This window comes from Diadema antillarum, unplaced genomic scaffold, assembly GCF_040938485.1.
Source record: "Diadema antillarum isolate AM-2024a unplaced genomic scaffold, OU_Dant_1.0 scf00000124, whole genome shotgun sequence".
Classification (NCBI taxonomy): Eukaryota; Metazoa; Echinodermata; class Echinoidea; order Diadematoida; family Diadematidae; genus Diadema; species Diadema antillarum.
The window spans coordinates 252,840-272,109 of NW_027271013.1; the positions used below are offsets into that span (position 1 = coordinate 252,840).

General features: G+C 36.1%; 1 protein-coding gene across 4 annotated transcripts in view; it reads left to right on the top strand.

Moving 5' to 3' along the window:
* LOC139720239 (uncharacterized) overlaps positions 1 to 19,270 on the top strand; it is a 298,627-nt gene that overhangs the window by 248,687 nt on the left and 30,670 nt on the right. For 2 of the 4 annotated variants that reach the window (XM_071631603.1, XM_071631606.1), the window contains exons 10-13: positions 5,778 to 5,874; positions 9,068 to 9,185; positions 11,983 to 12,081; positions 18,053 to 18,091. In XM_071631603.1, the coding sequence (XP_071487704.1) occupies positions 5,778 to 5,874; positions 9,068 to 9,185; positions 11,983 to 12,081; positions 18,053 to 18,091 (353 nt within the window). The remainder of the gene's footprint in view (positions 1 to 5,777; positions 5,875 to 9,067; positions 9,186 to 11,982; positions 12,082 to 18,052; positions 18,092 to 19,270) is intronic. The other 2 variants (XM_071631604.1, XM_071631605.1) reach the window with 2 other exon arrangements.

Consider the following 19,270-nt stretch of genomic DNA (forward strand, 5'->3'; position numbering starts at 1 on the left):
ACAGTGACCTAAGCACAACTGATGTTGCTTTCCTCCAAAGAAAGTGACTACATAATTATGTGTCCGTGCACCACAAAACAAACAAAAAGTCGCACCCCTTGATTATAAGTGAGGACTCAAAAAAGGTGAAATGGTTCAACCAAGTCAATCTTGAGTTTTTTCATATTTTCTGAAAGAGCTATTCTTTTTCTACAGTATTTTTCAGTTTGGGATCATAACATGGATGGGAAAGTGTGTTTTTAGCAGTTTTTCTACAACCCTTTTTGGGGGAAGAGTAGAATGATCAGGTTTGTCTTAGAGGCCGCTTTTTATGTCTTGAAATCCTTTGCGCACTCTTCACTTTCAAGTCTAATAGCTTTTGAAAGGATGACACTACTGCTTTGAAAGTTAGCCTTAATCATGGGCAGAATGTGTTAATAGAACATGCTCAATTACAGCTTAATCTGATAATCCCATCATTGTTGTTGCTCCAGTGGTTTATGTCCTGTGTTTTGTCCCTTTCATGGCACAGCTAGCATGGCTTGGTAAAGATTAAGTACTTGAATAGACACTGTACTTCAGAGCCTCTTTTCTCAGTTCACACTTTTTTCCAGAGTGTTTGCTTTCTTTCCAGTATTTAGGTAGGTTAGGGGAATCCATTTGAATTGAGTTATACCTCATTTTAAAGCTTAGAGTCTTGTTTTTCAGAATCTGCCCTTAACTGAAAAATCCATGTCTGGCGACTTTTTGTTGGTTTTGTGGTGCAGGGTCACATATAGTTTTATGATGAATCTTGTGTAAGTTCTTAGTTACAGGTGAATGTTGTAGTTGTTAGTTATTTTTTTTGTGTGTGCTTCCTAAGGAGGCAAGTCTTGGGCATATTAAGGGTTGCAGTTTTTCATTTTTCACTAAAAACATGAAGCTCCTTGTAAAAGTCATTGCATTTGATCAAGTGCCTTAATTACTTCACTTTGATGGGAGATGTGTGATGCAATTTGCACAGTCGTAGACCAGATGAATGATGCTCTATGCTATCAATGCAAACTAATATTCACCTATCTCATCAAAGTATGTAGCACAGCATTAATGAGATGAATGTTGGGAAGATTTTTACAAGGGCTGATTTAAGAAGTAATTGAATAATTTCGCTTTACTTTACCTCATTTACCATCTTTGCCATCTAGAGGGGTGATTAATCGGTTAGCATTTTTGTAAAACTGCAGATGTTTTGTTGACTTGAATTTTGAAATGGGATCCGTCAGTCTGTAAAGGAGGCTAACAGATGAAGTTCTGTGCTGAATTGTTATTTTGATATGGAAGTGGACTAAGAGTGACAGATGAAGGGATGAAGGGATAGACAAAGGCTTGATTTTTTTAGATGAGATCAATCAGCCCATAAAGAAGGCTACAAGAGGATGTTCTGCATGAGTTTGTTTGAATATGAAAGTAGACTAGCCGGACAGGTGTGTTGAATTGTTATTTTGATATATATGGAAGTGGACTAAGAATGATAGATGAAGGGATGAAGGGATAGACAAAGGCTTGATTTTTTTTAGATGAGATCAATCAGCCCATAAAGAAGGCTACAAGAGGATGTTCTGCATGAGTTTGTTTGAACATGAAAGTAGACTAGCAGGACAGGTGGGGATATGAAGGGATAGACAAAGGCTTGAATGTTTGAGATGGGGTCAGCCAGCCTGGAAAGAAGACTACAGATGAAGTTCTGTGTGAGGTGTTTTGTTTGTTTTTTATTCTTTTTTGAAAGTGAAAGTGGACTAAGAGTGACAAGTGGGGGGATGAAGGGATAGACAAAAGCTTGGAATGAATCTGACATTTGGGTCTCATGAATGCCACCCAGCCCTCTGCACTTTATCAGAATGAAGACTCTTCCGTAGAAATCAATCCCTTACCTTTTGCCCACCTCCCCCACCCCTCCCCCCACAACCTGTTGGTGGCGGGCAAGTCTTCCAAAACCCATCTCTCATCTGTCTGTTTAAATTCAGCATCTCTAAATGGCGGGAAATTTCCTCCCCCGAACGAACGAGATGTAAACGGCCTGGCCTGCGCTTTTGGGGATTCTGGGCAAATTCTCTGCAAGTATTGGTGAAAATTAAGGAGGTCTGAGCAAATTTAAGTGGAATTGGAGATGCAGTTTGAGGGAAAATCAAATTATTGGCTGAGGTCACTGCTTGCAGCGATTGCCAAAGTGAGGTCAATGTCACCTGCTTGTCACTTGCTCCATTTCTTTTTCTACCGCATCTTCTGCATTCTTTGTGTTCTCAGCTGGAGGTAAAACAGCTCTGAAGGCGTGTAATGGTGGTCAGATCTAGAGTAAAGAGCTCTTAATCAGCCGTTGTTTGCTAATTGTTAGGGAGTGGATCATCTTTCTTGTGGACGAGGTTTTTAGTAGCTGAGATTAATTGTAGGAGGGATAATTTGGCATTTGGCTATTAAATCCCACATGTGCTAATTCCTGTTGTAGGACAACCGCGCTGGAAGGAAGTTTGGATTAGATTTAAGGATGAGGATGAATATCTAAGAATCAAGCATATTGATTGCCCTTTGGTCAAATCTTTTAAATGGAATATTTTATGAATTTCTGATTGAAAAATTTGAGGCACAGAGGAAGTGAGCAAAATGAATAAGACTAAACCAAATATTAACTGTTGTTAGCAGTAATGTAGTGATAGTCACTTCAAAAAGTAATGTGTGTTTACTGAAGGATGCTGCGGCCACATAGTACTGTTCAGGGATTATAAAACATTTATTGAACACATTCCCTCTCTCATGTCAACCAGTAGGAAGACTTTTGACCCAGAATTAGCCACTTGCAATGTCCTTTGCTCTTGGAGAAAAATTATTGTTCTCTGTCTTGAATTAGTAATGACATGTCAAGATTTCATTTTTCCTCATCAAACAAAGTGCTATTGATATGTTTACTTATTTCTCAGCAGAGAACAACAACAACAGCAGACAATAAGGATGAGTTTACTCTTTGCATGATCGTCAGGAATATCAGCTGGCAACAATAACAGTGAATGAATTGATGTATCTTTAAGCATTCAGCAGAGACCCAAGATATTCTAAACAACTTTCTTTTTCTGTAATCATCTTTTCGGACATTTCATCTTGACCATGTTAGGCATGGTTTGAGGGAATTGAATTCATAATAATGTGCACTTGTACTGAATATATAATATATCATATTGGCCTAAAACTAGAACACAGTCTTTAATTCTGAAATACAGGGGTGTTTTATGTCTTTCATAGAGAAATTAGAATCTGATACTCACAGCTTATTGCAACAGGCATTCAACTCCACTCCCTGTTGTCAAGAAGAGGTGTGGTAGTTGAGCGAACCTTTTGAAGAGAGACCTAGTTTCAGACTTTTTTTTTCCTTCTCTCTGAGACCTCTCTATGTCTGCCTGCCTCGTCGGCCGTCTTGTGCCTCACTTATTTGCTCATAATCCCCTTCTCTGTACCCCTTTTCAATTCATGTCCAACGCGTTCGGCCATGAGCAGTCTGTCAGGGGAAAGTACCCCTCATTGTCCCTTCTCAAAACTATTTTGGGGCTAATGATTAAAATTACCGGCATCACTTACTCGGATTGTCTGCTCTGTTTTCGTCTTGGAGTTTAGAATGGCAAGAAATATGAACTATAATTGTGCCTTGCCCGTCAGGTGCAAGATTAATTTTCATTGCAACATAGATTTTGTTGGTTCTCTTCTATATAATGTGCCTTATTTAAGGTACGTCTGCATTTTTTTGTTTGTCTTTCCAAAAAAAAAAAAATTGCTTAGAAACTGTTTGAAACTTGTATCGAGGCATAAGAGAGAGAGAGAGAGGGAGAAAGAAAGAGAGAATAGAGAATATACAACTTTGAAGATAGTAATAAACGACTGATACTCAAACTAAATGTCAACTCAGCAAATCATAAGGCATAGTATGTTATTTATAATGATCATTAATATGGGGAAAAAATGAAAAAAGGTTTGTGAATCCATAAATGCAAAAAATGTTTGTTTTTTCAAAGGTTTCCTAACCCCAAAGCGATATACATTGTAAGGTTTGTAATATCAGAGGTTTGTCAGTACGCATCTTTTATTTTCATTTTCGAATGACTGAATCTTATATCATTTAGACTATTGAACCTGTGGAATAACAAACTTTATTTCATTTTTGGATCAACAAACCTTTGGATTAATGCCACTAATGTTTGGATCTAAAAAAAACCCATTTCATTTCTAAATTAACAAACCTTTGGAATCACAAATACCACCTACAGTTATGTCATGCAAATGCAAACACCTTGAATATCAACAGAACTAGAAGTGTAGTTTTAGCTCATTTTGTATTTGTTTTGTTTTTTATTTCAGTTCAGTTCATTTACTTTCATTCTCTTCCCCCCCCCCCCCAACAAAACATAACACAGAATTAATCAGGAATTATATCATAAGCATACATTCAACTGTGCAATGTTTTGTTGGAAAACAAAATCAAAAATATTTATTTTTCTATGTTTGTACTTTTTATTTGTGACACGTTTGAATTTCAGATATCAGATCCATCCATATTTTGTTGATAATTAAGAATTTCTTCCACCAGGATGTAAACAGTGATATCTGTGCATAATTGTTTAAAAGTTGGTGCCCATGTACTTGTATCTATGCTTTACTTTTACAATGTTTGTGCCCTAATTTTATAACTTACATAAAATCCTTTCCACAAAAAAACCCTCTAATACTTTTCATTACTTATATTAACCTTTTGTTTTCAAGACAGTGTAATTCACACAGTTAAAGGGCAAGTTTCCCCAAGTATACATGTGGATTATATAGTGAATGCAGCAATATTAGTAGAACACATCCATGAAGTTTGAGGAATATTGGACAATCCGTTCAAAAGTTATGAATTTTCAAATTTTTGGTGCAGCCATTGCTGGATGAAAAGACTATGACATTTCATGACATGTGTGTGCAGTGATACAAAGAAAATGTATAGAGAATTGCCCAAAATGTCCTTTTTCTTGAAAAAATATGCATTCCCTTCACTGACTAACTGACATATAAAATATTGAGGGTGATATTTTCCTGCCTTCTGAAAGAGGTAATCCAAGTTGTCTCTCATTATGCTAGTAAAGTTGGAATACAATGTATGTCTAAAATCTTTATATTTTCTTCGTATCATTCTACATGCATGATATCATGAACTGTAATAGTCTTCTCATTCACTGAAAGCATATCAAAGATTTGACATTTCATAACTTTTCAATCAATTGTGTGATTTTCCTGAAACTTTCACTCATGTGTTCTAGTAATACTGCTGTATTCCCTCAATCCACATAATTACAAACCAGGTATTTGGGTTGCAATATCCTTTAGAAACTGCTGTCCCCATTTTCCTTTTTGTGTCATTTTAAAACATTTTCTGTTCTTTCTTTTGACATATTTTGTTTACCCTACCTCTTTTCCTGTATTTTTTTCTTACTATGACCTTGGGCATTTATCTATCTATCTATCTATCTATCTATCTATCTATCTATCTATCTGTCTGTCTATCTACAATATGTATCTGTCTATCTATCCATCCATCTATTCATCTGTTATATTTAAGCAATCCATCAATTTACATTTATAATGTATGTTTCAATATGTCTATATGATGTGTGAATGTGGTGTGTGTGCATGTGAGAAAGACTACCATGCATTTATACATCTGTGTTACTCTTTCCTTAATTTCCCATCCATCTAATCTCTATCTTCTACTTATCGATCTTTCCCTTCTGTCAATCTTCCAGGGAGGAGGAACTTCAGGAGAAGGAGCGACTCCAGAAACAGATAGAAACTGACAAGGATGAGAGGCATGCCAAGGAGGTGGAGAATCTTCAGGCCAGGGTGAGTTCAACCACCACCCCCATCCCCCCCCCCATTTCCATCTCACCGACCTGTTGATATGTACAGTCCAACCTCTCCTATCCGGCCTCCCTGTATGCGGATCTCTCTATTATCCAGACACGATATAGCCGTGATTTTTCTTTCAATCTAATGATTATGGGGAAAAGGGAGATTTCAAACTCAAACAAAATTCCTACACAAACTCACATGAATTACATATTATTCCCAACATACAAATATACGTTCGCATCAAATTTTTATCTAAATAATAATATGCATTCAAGACCTGCTTGATATATTCCTCAATATTCAAGCAGGCGAATCATTCCAAGAGTTTGACAACAAATTGATTTCATTTTGGTAAAAAATAAACTTACCTATGATATTGTGATGAAAGCAAAGAAATAGTTTCAATCAGTATATGCTACCTGCAATACTAGTGTGTAGGTTACATGTAGCTGCCATTGGGTAGACAGCTGCGTGTATTAACCCGTTGAGGACGGGCTGATTTTGCTACAACACGCATTTCCCATAGACACTTGCCCGAGTATGAGGACTTGTCCTCAACGGGTTAAACATTGAGTGTCACATATCTGGTCATATGCCTTATCTGGATGAGCACCGGTCATGACATGTCCGGATAAGAGAGGTTGTACGGTACATGAACCAGTAGTTTAAATTCATCACAGGCACTACAGATTCCTGTAGATAATCCTGTATGATGACTTCTCCAATTGAGGTGACATGCCATGGATGTGGTTGCTTGCTAGTGAATTCAGCTCCAGGTCCTGAAATTTTATCAAAGCAAGTGATAGTGTGGTAAGTGGTTGCCTTCTCCAGTGGCATAAATTACTGGGTTGATATTCATGGGTGCACTGAGATGAATGACCTGTAGACAAGGGCTTTGTAATTCCATCTTCGTACACACCGTGTTGAAAGAGATCTGGGGCTGTTTTGCCATATGCTGGATGAAAACCCTACCTGTTAGAGACATTCGGAAGGAAATAGGGATGAGTTCCTGGATTGTAAACTGTTACCAATCAATGCCAGAATTTAGTTTGAAGGTTTCTCGGTCATTCAATGTTCACTTAATCCTGTGGCAGAAATCTGCTTCTTAGATATCACTTGATTTAGCACTCCACCCTTGTGTGGATGGAAAAAAGAGAGAAAAGTTGGGTTCACACAACATTTGAAATCTTCAAGATTTTAGATTTTGACAATTACATGGAGCTTGTAGTTTTAAACTGCAATGCACGTCCACGGGACACCTAGTATTCAACATTAAACTGTTGAGGAGAGCTGCACTCCAAGATTAAACCATAGACCCAGAAGAAATACATGCATGCAGTGTCACAATAAACCCGATAATATACGAAGATGTAGTATATGTACAACACATCCTGGAAGTTGACCCGGAAGCTAAAAGGGAGTGGGGTTCACGGAGACATCATGCTAGCTTTTGAGTTTTTTTATTATTGTGTCCACGTGACGATAATCTACAAGTGGGAACCCCCCAGGCTTGTGGATAGAACATAAATCCTAAGAAATCTTGTGGTTGTAATCATCGATTAAACTTTTAGATTGCAAACTTTTGAGTGAATCTGCACTGGCCTAAACCTTGAGCTAATCATGACAGTTTAAAACGTCGAGCTCATCTCTAAGATTAGAAACATTGTGTGAACGTGACTAGAGTGAGAGAAAGAGAATAAAAAGTGATTACTGCCAAGTTTGGCACTTGTCTGAAGAAGTTTCTTCTGTCCAAATGGAAAGGTGCTTTTAATCCTACTCATCTGGACACGTTTGTTTTCCTTCGTATGCAAGAAATCTCCTTACTATGGCTGTATTCCAGTTAGGACCACTCCAAGATTTGAGACTCTGAAACGACACCGACACTGAAGTGATTTCCCGAGAAAATCCAACAGCCTGCAGGCATGCCGAATAATTAGATTCCTGGCTTCACAAAGCTTTTCTCCTTGGGACGCTATGGGGAAAGAGAAAAAAAGCAACAAAAACATTCAGTCACACAAAAAGCCAGGTCTTTTTGTCTCACTTAACCTAATAAAGGGACCGATTGTTTACAGAATAAATTGAATCAATGCGTGAGCATGTGCTGAGAGATACCGGATAGCGATGTTTATTTGAAAAAACGCCAAGAAAGACGAAGGAACTTCCTTAAAGAGATTTATGTCATCTGTTTCATTCGTCCATCTGACCATCCTGCATGACTTGCTTGAAATAAGTTTCAAACAAAATGTCACCTTTGAAATGTCTTTTTTTTTACATGAATAACAGTCACAATTGGATCCACAACTCCATTTTTTCTTTGCAAAATATTTGTGGATGGTAAAGCCAATTGCTTGCTTCTGATGTAAACCACTCTTTGTCACTACTGGACCTCTGCTTTTAAAGATAAAAAGACCCCTCAATCTCGTAATCATTCCATAATTCCTTTAACCCGTTGAGGACGGTTTGATTTTGCTACAACACGCATTTCCTATAGACGCTTGCCTGAGCATACTTTGGACTCGTCCTTAACAGGTTAACCTACTCTCCAGGAGATCCTTTAACCATACTTGCCATGTACAGTTGTACCATGTACCTGTAGGCAATGGATTAAGAGTTGCAGGGGAACAGATCGCCAGATATTATGGTTCTTTGAGTGAACCGATCTTGATTTGCTACCCACCGTAGTACAGTGGGTATCTCATTGGGCTACAGAATAGTTGGCGACCTGGTGACAACTCGAGTCTCTGTGGTTGCGTTGTAGTTGCAAAGACGTCTCCACAATGTCTCGGCGATGTCTCCTGGAATGTAGCTAAATCTCCAGGGAGTCACAAAAAATCAAATGTGTGCAAGTTTTGGGGAGACTCTTTCCAGTCTCCAGCTGGTCGTGGAGATGTCTCCGCGATGTCTCCACGATGTCTCCACGATGTCTCTGCGATGTCTCCGCGATGTCTCCGCGATGTCTCCCCAACGTCTCCTAGTCACGGTCAATTCACGGAGACTAATTTCATTTGCCAGGTCTCCAAGAAGTCTCCACGACTTTGTGGAGACCCATTGGTGACCTATTGGAGACGTTGTGGATACATCTTCGTGACTGAGAAGATGTCATTCACTTTATATGGTTGGTGAGATATGCCAAGATGACAAATTTGAGATAACGTCCCCACTTCTCATGTTTTACCCCCTCCAGATACAAGAGTTGGAATCATCAGTCAGCAACCAGAGTAAACTGACCAATGGCTGGGGCCAGACGTCAGTGGGCGTGTCCATAGTGGGGGATTCCCCGTCAAGCTCCCCAGATAACGGAGGTTGGTTTGCCTTTTTAACTTCTGTCCTGCATATAATGGTCTCACTCCGTGTCTCCTTGCACTCACACACTTTGGTTTCCCAGTGGTAACGATCCCTGTGGTATATCAGAAACCATTAATCATCAAAGTTTAAAAAAAAAAAGCTGCTAAAATAGTGATCTGCACTGTGACCCTTTGTCTAAGTAGTCATCTTTCATTCACAGTTTGTTCATAATCCAGTGAAAATTTGTATCAGTCTTAAAATGAAAAAAAAAAAATGTTCCCTGACTTTGGGCCAGGGGAAGAATACTCATTTTGTTTTGCACCATTTTATCACAATTTGCCTCATTAGATAATCACTTTTTAGATAGCCTCACCTAGTTTTGCTCTTAGTTCGTTTGTCAATATCAAATATACTGCCAAGTAATCAAGAAATTGATCTTCTTAATATTTTTTGTTGTTAGTCTTTTTTGAGATTTGAACAACAAAGATCCATGATTGTCATCCCAGCTAATTGCAATCTATGCATTTTCCCTTAAATATCCTTTTCTTTTCAAATAGTGAAATTTGCTTCATGCTCAGAATTAGAATTTTTGGCTCTGTAGTGTGCCTTGTTTTTAATAGCTTAATTTGACTTTGTGCAATTATGGCAAAAAAGAAAAAAGAAAAAAAAATGTGCAGAGTAGCAAAGCTGCTGCATTTCTTGGCTTCATTGATAATGTCATTATTTTTAGCATAATACAGCTAAAAATGTCTAATAAATAGACAGCTTTGGTCTTTAAAATGTATTCACAGATGTGAAAAAAAAAATTGATGTTCACTTTCGCCATCTTCTTAAGTCATGCACTTAAAAAAAACCAATTCAGAACATGTTTGTTGTTTCATAAATCATTCAATCTGTTCCTTTCTGCAATATTATCTTTTCATGAAATAATTTGGAATCCAATGCATGCATGATATGTGTGAGTGACTCCATGTTTATTTTTAGTTCACTTTTCAGAGGTGAATGAAACCCAAATATACATATGTAGATTGAATGAATGCAGCAAATTATTAGAACACACCAGTTGAAAGTTTTAGGAAAATCAATCAATCCATTCAAATGTAATATATTCTAAAAATTTTGGTGCCATCATTGCTTGATGAGGCATCTAGTACAGTTTGTGACATCACATGTGGATATCATTTAAAGAAAATGTAAAGAAAACGCAACATATATTCACATTTCTAGCACATGAAAGAGAGCACTTGACTTTCCTCTTGCAGAAAGCAGGGGGAATAATATTACCCTCAACATACGTCAGTAACAAGTTGAGGGAATACATACTTTCCATAAAATGTGAAATTTTGTGAAATCCTTTTCCATATGTGACATCACGATCTGTAGTAGTCTTCTCATCCAGGGATGGCAGCACCAAAACTTGAAAAATTCATACGTTTTTAATGGATTGTCTGATTTCCCTTGAACTTTCACCAAATGTGTTCTACTAATATTGCTGCATTCATTCATTTCACATTTATATTTGGGATTCATTCCCCCTTCAAGTCCTGATGAATCTTGTGTTGCTAGTATCCTTATAAGAATGTACACTTTCAATATGCAACCTTGCTCTTTCAGCAATTATTTTGTTTAAAGTTTTTTTGTAGTGGACATGGAAGAACTACAGTTCAACCCTTGAGGTGCCTTCTTAGTATTCAGCCAACTTAATGTGTCAGTAATCCAGCACTTTCTAGGTACCCGTAATAGATTTACCTAGGGATTATTGCTGGATAAAATCAGTTGACTGCAGAAAAGACTTTACTAAGAGGTAAACAGAGTAAAAACGGGATAATTGAGGATTACCTATGCTGTAAAATCAGTCGTGAATACAGTGTGATCCATAAAGGTCAACAGGAGAATCTAATTGTACTCTCATTTTTAGAAAAAAAAAATGTTGAGACCCACAGTGGGCAGTAAACTTGTATGTAGCATGCCCTTTGAAGGAAGAAAATGTGAAAATTGCATATGAAGGGTTGCTTTGTAGTTCCGAAGTAGAAAGTGTGATATTTACTTTTCTTGCTTGCATTCCTGCTCATTACAAATATATCTTTCGATGCTGCATATCGTGTACAACCATGTCATTCTTTCAATAAGTATCATGCATCTCACATTGAAAGTCCTGAATTGAATCACATATATGATTTTGTTAAAACATGCATCATTTTTGTATTATTTTTAGTTTTATTTTTGTGGGGGGATTGATTAGCATTACACATTTTTGAGCAAGATACCAACACTTTCTTTAAAATACATGTTTATTAATTTTACTGTCATATGTCATACATTGTATGTTACACCAGCACCACCACCTCTTGACCATCTTCATCATCTTCATTGTCACCCTCATCATTTCCATTATTAATTTCATGATTTGTACATCTTTATTGTTACTGTCATCTTTAACACTACCACTATCACCACTGCCATCATCGTCTTCATTTCATCACCTTTATCATCACCATCATCATCTTTTCTGTTACCACCACCACCACCACCACCTCAATTGTTGTCGTCGTCATCATCATTATCATCATGAATGCCATCTATGAAATACTTCTACATCACATACACTGAATAACAGGGTTTTCCAGTAAATCACCGCCTTTTTCAACATTTTTCTTAGCCATGGTTGAACCACTTTGCAATTCTGCCATTGCTAAAGATAATGCTGCAATGGAGGGAAGAATCACACTGCATCTTTGTCCTGCATGCATTTTCTGAAATGATTTTTTTTGCAAAGCAATTGAAAAACACGAAAATGATTCTTTCCTGTTGTAGATGAGGGCGTTATTCTCCTAAGGCAAGCCCAGGTTCCCTCATTTGAGGAGATTTTGGAAGAGCAAGGGAAGGACTTGATAGTAGATGAGGCGATGGAAGGTATGCCCAAACGATGCACTCATCTGCAAAGCTGCTTTTAATACTTCAACTTCTTCAACTAACCCTCCTAACCTTTGCAGTAATTAACTGCTAGTTACTGACATGCGGCTGGTAGCTTTCACATTGCCACTTAAATCTCGTGTGAATGAACTGGTGTCATAATGAAACTTTTCACATGGTTTTGAGATGATTTGCAATGTCCATTGAGATATTTGGTCGACATTTTGTCATTTATGCTCTGATGAGTAATCTTTGATTTGGTCATCTTTTGCTGAAAAGCTTTAGGTGATTATTAAACATAAACTTCTTGATGCTTGTGCTAGCTGGGGATTAAATGTTAATGTGAAAGCTCCCTGGTTTTCTAACACCTAACCATATGCATTTTCAGAACCCTTTCAAAGTCTTCTTATTCTTGCTTTACCAATACAATGCTGTTTTGACAACAACAACAACAATAATCTTATCCTACACTTCTTCTGACGGTCTTCTTATGCTTCTTGACACATTAAGCTGTTATCTTTGAGTTTTGGAAAGTCTGTAATCTTTGAAAGCTACACTTGCTTCTTTCCTGCAATGCTGTTATTCTATTGGTTTAGATGATAAGATGTATTTAGATTGAGTCATTAATATGTCAACATCAATAAGGAATCACTTAGTTGTGATTTTGATAGATATGTCCGGATGTACCCAGGGATTATTTAGAATGGTCATAGTTTATTTTGCCAAAAACCTAATGCCTCTCTTACACTAACCTGAATTCCATTTTGACATTTTGACATTTTGCAAAAATATTTTTCTACATCAGTGTCAATGGCTATTAATCAATGAGGACTCCAAGATAGACCGTCCTTCAGAAATCATTATATTTCACGATAAGTACTCAAAATATTGATACAGTGACGATGTGTCATACTGCTCAGCACAGTTCCCATAGCTATCTGAGACAACAGCCTGCGGCTATAAAGTCAGTCAAAAAAATAAATAAATAAATAAAAAACACTGACATATTAACCATGACCTCTGCCTACTAAAATCCAGGCAGAAGTACCAAGCAAATATTTCATCCATTTTAATGTAACTCTTTTAGCCCTCTTGATTCTTGACTTGAGATGAAATTAAATAAAGAAAAGAGGGGGAGAAAAAAAAAACAGCATCGGGTGTTACTTAGAGGGATCGTATAGTTTGGGTTGAGACCTAATTTCAGGTTTCTAACATTTTTTTGGTGAGATAATGAGAAACCTCTTATGAAATATGAAAGAACATGTAATTCTATGAGGAATTCAACATTTATTTGATGAAAATTGGTTTTGAAATGGTTGAGATATCCAAAAAAGAGTGATTCTAATACAGTGTGGGACCCACACTGTATTACGAACACTTTGTTTTACTTTGTTTTTGGATTTTTCAGTCATTCCAAACCCGATTTTCATCAAATAAACTTTGAATTCCTCTTAAAATGATATGCTCTGTAATATATCATAAGTGTTTTCTTGGTATCTCGCAAAAAGTTAAAAGCCCAATTCTCATTTCCACCAATACTGTACCATCCCTTTAACATAGAAAATAGATCATACTGTCAGGTATGGGGGTGTAGTACACCAAAGAATTGGAAACCAACAGAAAGGAAAAAAAATAAAGGCAAGGTTAGTCCCTTTATAACAACTTTGAGAGGAACAATGTAAGTTGAAATCAGAAGGGAGAGAGAAAAAACCAAGTACATTTTGTGGATCTAATGTAGAAAAACAGTCAGTATCAAACTGAATGATGACTTTACATACTCATGGTACCAATTTGCATGAAATCTCAAATGAACAGCTTTAATACCAATTCAAATTGGTTTGAATCAGTTGCGATAAAAACAGTTACCAAGTTGAAGAAAGGAAAGTACCTTATAATTTTGTTTTCTTTGCTATACCAAATGGTTCAGTCAGGACATTCATACATTAAAAGTACACAGTAGCCACGCAGAGCATTCTTTTTTTTTTATCCATTGATATTTTTTTTCTATAGACTCATTTGAAACAGAGTTTCCTAATATTGCAGAGCCTTCACTGTATCACTATCCAATCCACCTAGCGATTATTTGGGTGGCACAAAATCATTTGGATGCCCTGTCATGAAAGTTAGCTGAAATGCTGCTTGTATTTTGCTACCCTCAGAGACTCCAACCCAAAGTACCTTCTGATCTGGAGATTCTCCCGCCCGAAACCCCTAGCAAACGGGAGACTCCAAGTTGATGTGTGCGAAGCGCGAAGTTCCTAGGGTTCTAGATGCTCTCTGGTGCTATCTAAGGCTTATTTTTTCAACATACGATAGCAATAAGTAAGAAATCCTTTCCAACGGGAGACACAGAGCCAGGGCGGGAGAAATCAAATCTCAAATGGGAGAACGGGAGATTTTGCAAAAATGGGTTTTCGGCGGGAGATTTCCAGTCGAAAACGGGAGAGTTGGAGTCTCTGTACCCTCCTTCGCTGAAAACTGATTTTTTTTTTCCCCCCATGAAATCAGTATGAACATGTTTATCAAGTCTAGAGACTGATCTTTATAACATAGCAGGATTCTCCTGTGTTACATTCATTCATTTATGTATGGAAAGTCATGAGGCGCGATAACCACGTGAGACTGAAGCACAAAACATCATATTTCAGTCGCCGTTCACACTTGAGAAATTAGCACAGTCATAGCAGGGTTACCAATACCATAACAAAAAATATGAAATTTAAGACAGAATAGTGCAAGGGAAGCATTCTCTAAGAGGTCACTCCATAAATCCACTTTGAGCGTGGATACAATTACTCCAGACTCAAGCACCAAAAGATACTTTCATATCTAGCAGAGCTGATGCTGGCAATGGAACAATCAGACTTGGTTTTATTATCCTTTTAAAAAAAAAAAAAAAAAAATCCATCTAATGTGAACGCAAATGACTCACATCAGCGCCAAATATGTTCCACACCAAAGTGTTCTCATTTTTCCATTAAAAAATGGGGTCAAACGATTTCAACGGCGCTGCAATCAAGAGCCGTATACACAACTTAAAACACCGCAGAATGAGTTTGATTACTTGTGTTCATTATTCACAGCTCTGCTTTTGTAATCTACATGCATGTTTTAAAGTTTGCATCCATGCCAACCTACTGTAGTAACCTTTTACCTTCTATTCTTTGTTAGTCCTGCATTCCGCCTTGTGCCGTCCAAGTATTAACCAAGTATGACCGTCTGTTTTGTTTCCTCAAAATTCTACCAACTTTAGGCCGTCGTGATACAAAATAGAGAATAGGTTAGAAAAGTGTCCATGATAAGAAAGTCATATAGAAGCACATTTCATCATATGAAACAGTATAGTGGTGTGAGCTTCCTTTAAAGTTTTATTTTTTTTTTTTAATACACACATCTGTCATATTTACAAATAAGTGGTAAACTAAATTTGTTTGGTCAAATTTCATGATAGCAGTGAAGATTGGATTATATAAAAAAAAAAACACACACAACTGATGATTCACGTCATAATGTGATCACAGGTTTCGTTTTGATTTTAATCTCAAAAGTTTAATTGGAAGATTAAGATGATAATGAAGTTAGTTTAGATATTTCAAAATATTTCCATTTTTATGCTGGAAAGAAAATGGATATTACTTGTTACACATGTTAAGAACAGTGATCTTCACAAGATGAAATATCTCTGCAAAAAAAGAGACAAATTGAATGCAATTTGATAAAAGTGGTTCAAAGGAAAAACCAGCTTTTACGATGTAATCTTCTTTTCCTGGATATTGATTGTCTTTAGTGTTTCTGTGACATATTTAGTCAGGTACATGCATACATGAATACATGTAGCTACAAATCAAAGTAAGTTTGTTTTTAAATGTACAATTTTCATACATTTTTATAGAAATTAAAAGTTTCTTTCTTCTTCAATAACAGTGGAAGGCTGGCTTAATTTACTTTACTACATAATATAGTGGTATGCTGTAGTGTGCAGCTTTCAAAAAAAAAAATACTGTACAAAGGGATTATGCTCCCAGTGGTTTGCAAGGGGACAAAAGAAGAGAAAGAGATAGAAAGTAGTATTCCTTGTATATAATGCAAATAATACCAAAAGTTAAGATAGGGCATCTGCTTCTGCTGCAACTAAGTGCTAGTAAAATCTATATACTCCTCGCTTTTTACGTAATGAATGGCAATATTGTTTCTGCTCTTTCTTGTATTCATGTATTCTTTTTGTACTAAAATCCATCTTTCCAAAGAAATAATCATTCTTACTGTTGCTGTTCTTATGCCACTTTATGTCTTGAAGAGTACTGTATATGTCACACATAAGTGTCGTATTGTTAAACTGTTGTTGTTGTTGTTGTTTGTCATGAAACAATGTAAAAAAGTGTTTGGATAACCCAGCCTGTTTGTATTGACATATTTGAGTCAGAAACATCAAAAATGCAGTTTTCCCTACGGAAATGAAATTCACTTCTTTTTGTTTAGGAAGTAAAAATTATCCTTGAAATTTCATGAGATATTTTCAGATGTATACCTTCAGCGTAACACTTGAGTGTGTTCAAATTCCAACAACATTTCATTGTTAATATCTTCAATATCTTAAAGTTTATGTCTTGATTCATGTATGTGTGTATGTGTGTGTGTGTTTGTATGTCAACTACTTTGTTGGAAAATGAATGATGTCAGCGATATAACATCACAAAGTTGAAAATATCCAAGGTTTAAATTCTCAGATAGTGTTCACAATTTTTAGGTAGCAGTGAAAATGTGTCCATCCGTCCAAAGTATGCCATACAGCAATTAACTCATTTTATATCAATTTTTCATGTATATCAATTAATCAATCTACATGTACATTTCACATCAAACATATGAAGCCATCTCTACTTCTTTTTCTTTCTTTTCATCTTTTTATTCAGCTTTTGTCATCAATTTTTACTTTGCCATGTTCATTGCCATTTTGATACCTATCTCCTGTCTCGTCTTTCACCATTCTGTGCCAATTTGTTTTATTCAGTTTTTCTTTCTTTCAACTGTGTCCCATGATATCGCTTTGCGGGAGTTTGATGCTGGGGAATGATGTTCTTAAATATCTAATGTGACAAAATGTCTTTATCAAAAGTGAATTGGATACTAACATTGATTTCTTCTTTATTGATAGGATTCATGAATATGATTCTAAGGCTCTTATCATTTATTTTAAAGAACAAAGACTTTTTGAAAAATGTATTAAACTCACAAGTCAAAACAATGCAAGTGTCGGGAATCATTTGCCAAAATGATTGTTCTTTGCCGAACCTAAAATTGAATATATACTATTGCGCTACACTGATCAAAGAACTTATTTGAAGTGGATTGGTGAACATAACCTTGAGATTATTCTGTTTGCTATATTCAAATTTGTACTGGAGCTTAAAGTTTTGTTGTTTTGTATAATGTTTCTGAAAGCAAAAAAAAACCCCAAAAAACTCATATTTTGCTTGTTTTACTTTTACTTGTGCTGAACAAATGAATTTGCCTCAGTGTTGCTTGACAGGAAGTCTGCCAGTAAATTTCCAGTGATTTAAGTTTTCTGATCTTTCAATCTCCTCTTATTCAGTTATTAACTTTCTTCTTACCTTGCTGTTTCAATGATTCTTCTTCTTTTTTTTTTTGCTAGGGATTAACTCAAATCCTTTAGGCTATCATAATATTGTGATCATATTGTTTCCATATCTGTTCCTATGTTTTTTCTCCCTTATTTCCTGCTGTAAAATGTTCATTTTCTTTATATGATTTCTTGCATCTGTTTTATTATGTGTCGTTTCTTTCATTTGTCCAAATGTTTGCCTTTGAATCTGTCTCAAATCTTTTCAGCTTTATATATATCTCTTCCCATCTCACATATATTTCTTTTGAATTAATTCATGTTTAAGCTATTTATCAGTCAGTCATGATTAACACATGTCATACAATAACTGTAATTCACAAATAACAGACTTTGAGTGGGACTTCGACATGGGACAGCTAATTTGTGGTAAGAACTTTGACAAAGAAGCCACGAGGATAAAATAAGTTGGAGTTCAGTCTTGCTCTCAAAGAACTGATTGTTGTTTATTTTCTGTTAGAAGCACGGCTTGCACTGAGATTTGCAGTATTTTCCTTGATGTATTCCTGTGCATGTTAGTCATGTCAGTAAGGTTTATGAATATGCATGATTAGATTGAATTGTAATCACTGACATTAAGTTGTACACCCAACATAACCCACACCCCTCCCTTGAATGTGAATGCTTTGGTTTAATACCTGTGTGGTGGAATTGTTTTTCACTATGATTTTCATTCACCAGAAAACTACACAAATCTGTTATATTTCATGTGAGTCCCCTGCCATGGATAGTTTATTGACAGATTTGTAAGATAGTCCAGTCTTTCATAGAGCATTAATGATACTTGTGATTTTTTAAATTAATATTTTCATTTCTATTTGATTATATATCTATTTAAGTATTTCATTGGTTTTCTTTTATCTATCTATTCATTCATTCATTTGTCCAGTTGTTTGATTCATTCATTTCATTGAGATGATCTTTCACATGCAGACATTCAGAAAAGATTTATTGATTAGAAAATAGAACCCAAATCAGAAGTTTCATCACTGGGGACAGTATTAAGAATGAATTATGAAATGAATATATCATGGTCATAAAAGTCTTAACAAATAGGAACTCAGTGGCATATCAAAAGCCACTCATAGATTGATTGTAGGAAACATATATTATGACAGTTTTAAGAAGTATGAATTTATGATTAGACGATCCTCTAGACATTGAAAATCTTTCAGCAAGAAATATTTGAAACAGTACATCAAATATGTCACAGCTATGTAGATTACCACATTTGTTTGCATTGACCTCACACTTGCGTCATATATTCCAAACTCCCCCACACAGTGTTTGCCAATGGGATATATCTCCCCACCCCCACCCTCCCCTTGTGTCTTGTTTGAGAGTTTGGGCATGTGCTGTGAAAGATGTGATGTCTTTGTTTGTCTGCTTGTCTTGTCTTGTCTTGTCTTGTCTTGTCTTATCTTGTCGGAGGAGACCAGGAATAAACTTGCTGATTTTGCTTATTTTTTTTTATCAGCTGCAGGATAAAAGATTTGTTGGTTTTCCTTTTTTTTTTAAATGATAACCTCATTGTCTATATTAAATGTG